The following is a 4,967-nucleotide window of genomic DNA, read 5'->3' on the forward strand; positions in this document are numbered from 1 at the left end:
AGTTTTTATTCAGATGCAAGCTGTCTCTCCCCTGTGAGGGAGAATCTGCATCTCTCCCCCCCCCTCATGTCTACCAATCCAAGGCAGTCCAGTGGCACCTTTAAGACCAAGTTTTATTCAGGCACAAGTTTTTCCTCCTGTCCTCTACGAGGACAGATCTGCCCGTCCCCCCCCCCCATAGCTAGCAATCCAAGAGTCTAGTGGAGCCTGAGCGGTGGGTGTTGCCTTCTGACACACTTCCGGTGAGGTCAGGGGGTGTGGCATATGCAAATAAGTCAAGCTAATGCGTTATGCTAATGATCCCCTGCACCTCTTTTTCTACGAAATGACCCCTGATTAAAACAATTGAGCATTCTAAAATATCATTCATAAAGTCGATCTTGTCGGATCTCGGAAGCTAAGCAGGGCCGACCCTGGCAAGTCCTAGGAAGGGATACCTTCAAGGGATACGAGGGCTCGGACACAGAGACAGGCAATATCAAGCCACCTTTCTAAAACGTCCAAACCCCACCAGGTGTTGCCAGAAGTCCCCATGATTTCCAAGCATGCAAGCACACACACACACACACACACAATACCCAGAAAAAATATCATTCATAAAGCAGTCCACAGGCTAGAGGCAAACCACAGAACACCTAAGAAAGATTCTTTTTTTTAAAAAAAAAGGGTGGAGTTACAAATGATCCCCCCTCAGACTACAGAGATCTGTTCCTCTGGAGTAAATGGCTGTCATGGTGGAGTAGAAAAGGGCAGGAGTCGAGTAGCACCTTAAAGATGAGCAAAATATGTAGCAGGAGAGGCGCTTTTGTGAGTCACGGCTCCCTTCCTCAGACACCTGCTACAGACAGACTAACAGGGCTACTCATCTTGATCTATTGTCATGGAGGGTGGGCTTTGGTGTAGTGGTTAGGAGTGCGGACTCTCATCTGGGAGAAAAAGGTTTCGTTCCCCACTCCTCCACATGCAGTTGCTGGCATGACCTTGGGTCAGTCACAAGTTCTCTCAGAGCCAACGCTCCCTCTAAGCTGCGGAGTCTTGTGAGCAAAAATTCTACTTTGTGAGCTGCTGGCATTAAAGTTGTGAGCGAGCGATTTGGCTACTGCATTAATCAGTTTGCTCTGGAGCCATCCTTCCTGAGCAAAGACAAAAATCTGTGAGCTGGAGGCTAAAAAACTGTGAGCTAGCTCACGCTAACTCAGCTTAGAGGGAACTCTGCTCAGAGCTGTTCTGGAAAGAGTAGTTCTCGAGAGAACTCTCTCAGCCCCGCCTACCTCAGAAAGTGTCTGTTGTGGGGAGGGGAAGGAGATTCCTTTGGGTAGTAAAGAGAGGGGTATAAATCCAGTTTGGTGTAGTGGTTAAGTGTGCGGACTCTAATCTGGGAGAACCGGGTTTGATTCCCCACTCCTCCACTTGCAGCTGCTGGATGACCTTGGGCAAGCCATAGTTCTGATAAGAGCTGTCCTTGAAAGGGCAGTTCTTGAAAGAGCTCTCTCAGCCCCACCTACCTTAACACATGGAATTCACTGCCACAGGAGGAGTTGTCCCAGACCCCAGGTCCTGACAGTCCCATCTTCCTTCCCAGCGACCCCGAGTGGGACTGGACCTTGGCGAAGATGTGGGTGCGGAACGCCGACTTCCACATCCACCAGAACATCTCCCACCTCCTGAGGACTCACCTGATAGCCGAGGTCTTTGCCGTGGCCACACTGAGGCAGCTGCCCATGTGCCACCCGGTCTTCAAGGTAAGATGGACAGGGAAGCGGCCTGAAAGGGAGAACAGCCCAAAAGAACCAGGAAGGGGACTCACTTTTTAAAAACGGCAGCATGTCCCCAGGCCGAACCGGAGGATACCCGTCTCATCCAGAGAGGATTAATCCTATGAGTTTTAGTCAGCTAATTTAGTCTCCTTAATTAATTAATCCACTAAATGTGCACAAATGTGTATCTGAGAGAAAAGTCTAAAGAAGAAGGCATGGCTTGTTTTAATGAGGCATGTTTCTGTCACAAGAGGTGCCATCTTGGGAGAGGCATCCCTGTGTCCTAGCGTTGCCAAGTCGGTTGCCTGGTATAGCGCGGGAGAGTCTGGTCCTGTCCTGGAGATTTGTGTGCATCCGTAGCGCACGCACCGCGATGATGTCGCCCGGAGGTGACGTCATCAGGCCGGGCACGTTACTGGGCGATGCTCTAGCAATCAGCCTGAGAACTCGATGGTACCATAGAGTTCTCAGGCTGATTGCTAGAGCGTCGCCCGGCGATGGGCCCAGTGCAATGACGTCACCTCCAGGCGATGTCATCGCGCCGGGCACATCTGCCCGGTCTGGGCACTTTGGCGGCAGGGTTCCCCCCACCAGCCTGATCCGGACCGGTGGGCAAACCCCGGGGTACACATGGAATTCACTGCCACAGGAAGTGGTGGCGGCTACAAGCATGGACGGCTTCAGAAGGGAATTAGATAAGCATATGGAGCAAAGGTCCATCAGTGGCTATTAGCCACAAGGTATAGATAGGGGCTCTGGGGCAAGTGATGCTCTGTCTTCTTGGTGCTTGGGGGGGGGGGTCAACAGTGGAAGGGCTTCTAATGTCCTGGCCCCACTGCTGGACCTCCTGATGGCACTGGTATTTCTGGCCACTGTGTTGACACAGTGTTGGACTGGATGGGCCTTTGGCCTGATCCAACATTGGCGTCTCTTATGTTCTTATGTTCTTATGGACTTGGCAGCCCCACTGCGTGCCCCTCTCACACAAGTGGGGATGCTTCTTCAAAGATGGCACTGTGTTCAGAACCGAACCAGAGGATAAAAAGTACGTTTACAGTAATATGTGCATAAGCTTGAATTCACTGTTCAAGGTGTAGAAATGTATCTTTTACTTAGAGATGTATTGGAAACTGAATAGATACTCTATAGATAGATTCCTCCAATGAATGTTTGTATGTATGTTTGTTTTTGTTTGTTTGTTGGTGTGTCTGGTATAAAATAAAATTGCTTTTAAAAAAAAAAGATGGCACTTGCCTCCTGCAACTTTTTTAAAACTCCTGTATTAAAAAGAAGCAAGCATTTAGAAAAATCTACTGCCCAATGAATCTTGAGGCGCCGGCTGAGGCAATGAAAATGTTCCTCAGACCTATTGAATGTTAACTGATCGATCGGTAAAAGTTGGCAGGCTTTTCTGCAAATGTAACTTCCTCCCTCGTGTGCCTGAATTCTGTCCTTCCCTCCCTTTTGCATGTATTTTGCTCCCTCTAGTGGTTCATCGTTGTATCGCTGGCTTATTTACACGCACAATTAAAGTACCTGTAAAAAAGCCAAAGGTCAAAGAAGACGGGGACGGCAAAGGATGAGAGGGTCAGACAGTGTCATAGATGCAACGAACATGAAGTTGAGCAAACGTCAGAGGATGGGGGAAGACAGGGGGCCTGGCGTGATCTGGTCCACGGGGTCGCAAAGTGTCGGACTCGTGCGACTGAACAACAACAAAAAAAGCCAAGGGAGGGAACAGGGCCACATTATGACTTTCGTGGGCCCCTCCTACCATAATAATATCAATATTAAAAACCATGATGTTGGATAAAATTTTAAATACTTGAACATTAAATACTTGAACAATATTGTTGATTATGGGTACAATCACCATGGATTCTGATGCAGTATTGTTATCAGTGTTATTCTACAAGGTTCTTCCATTTCCTTCATCTGTTCAGAAGAAGATATCTTTCGAAACGGTTGAAGATTCCGGAGATTATCGTTAACAACCTATACAACCACTAATACCCGTTGAATACCTGTATATATTTTGTACTCATCTCATGCATTTTGTACTTCACGAATAATTTTTTGTATTCTGTTCACTTGAATATTTAAAAATTGAGTGCAGTTAGGATACAGTTTTCCTTCATTGGGATCTTTTTTCTGAAGCACTTTTGGGCTGTTAAGGTAAAGGTTCCCTTGCTCGAAAGCCAGTCGAATCCGACTCAAGGGTTGCGGTGCTCATCTCTGTTTCAAAGCCGAAGAGCCGGCGCTGTCCGAAGACGTTTCCGTGGTCATGTGGCCGGCATGACTAAACACCAAGGTGCACGGAACGCTGTTACGTTTCCACCGAAGTGATACCTATTTATCTACTTGCAATTTCTTGCTTTCGAACTGCTAGGTTGGCAGGAGCTGGAACTAGAGACAGGAGCTCACCCCGTCTTGCGGCACACTCAGGTCTCGAACTGCCGAACTACTGACCTTCCACAGCCTGCAGTTCAGCGTCTTAACCACTTGAGCCACCGCAGCTTCCTTTGGGCTGTTACCATCTACTTTAAGCAAGCAGGCGATGGGGTATAGCCAGCCAGGCCGGTGGGGCCTGAGTTCTAGAGGCCAGACAGGGGCACTGGGTTCTGCACCCACATTGACAGTGGGGCTGCTTGTCTGATGAGTCCCCTGCTGAGCCTGAAGGTCTTGTGACTTTCCGTCTTCCTTTGCAGCTCCTGGTCCCTCACTTGCGATACACCCTCCAGATCAATGCGTTTGCCAGGGTCCGGCTGATCATGGAAGGAGGCATGATGGATCAGGTAAGAGGGATGTCCTTTCCTCCTTTCCGCTCGTCTGCCCACCGGCTGTTCCCTCCCACAACCCCCACCCCATCTTGGGCCCGAAGCCCAAAGCTGAAGAAGCATCTGAGTTGTGCTGACACCCCCCCAAGCCAGGGGTCTCCAACGTGGTGCTCAGGGGCTCCATGGCTCCCACCACCACCTTTCCTGGTGCCTGCCAAGTGTTTTGAGAAAGTGGGTGGGGTCTAGGGATCCCAAGAGAGGCCCATTCCCCGGCGGCGCCAGATCGGGCCCTGGGGGGAACTCCGCCCCGACGTGCACGTCACCCGGAAGTGACGGGAGGACGCCAGGCACGCTGGGGGCGGGGCCACGGCCATCCAAGGGAAAACTCTATGGTTTTCCCTTGTGTGGTCATGGCCCCGCCTCCAGCGTGCCT

At 50.1% G+C, this 4,967-nt stretch overlaps 1 protein-coding gene across 1 annotated transcript in view; it reads left to right on the forward strand.

The window, feature by feature from the left end:
- Positions 1 to 4,967, forward strand: part of LOC107120726 (hydroperoxide isomerase ALOXE3-like) — a 27,729-nt gene that overhangs the window by 16,433 nt on the left and 6,329 nt on the right. The window contains exons 8-9 of the mRNA XM_015423496.1: positions 1,539 to 1,742; positions 4,466 to 4,552. Coding sequence (XP_015278982.1) covers positions 1,539 to 1,742; positions 4,466 to 4,552 — 291 coding nt within the window. The remainder of the gene's footprint in view (positions 1 to 1,538; positions 1,743 to 4,465; positions 4,553 to 4,967) is intronic.

Source organism: Gekko japonicus, unplaced genomic scaffold (genome assembly GCF_001447785.1).
Source record: "Gekko japonicus isolate JY-2015 unplaced genomic scaffold, Gekko_japonicus_V1.1 scaffold2575, whole genome shotgun sequence".
NCBI classification, from domain to species: domain Eukaryota; kingdom Metazoa; phylum Chordata; class Lepidosauria; order Squamata; family Gekkonidae; genus Gekko; species Gekko japonicus.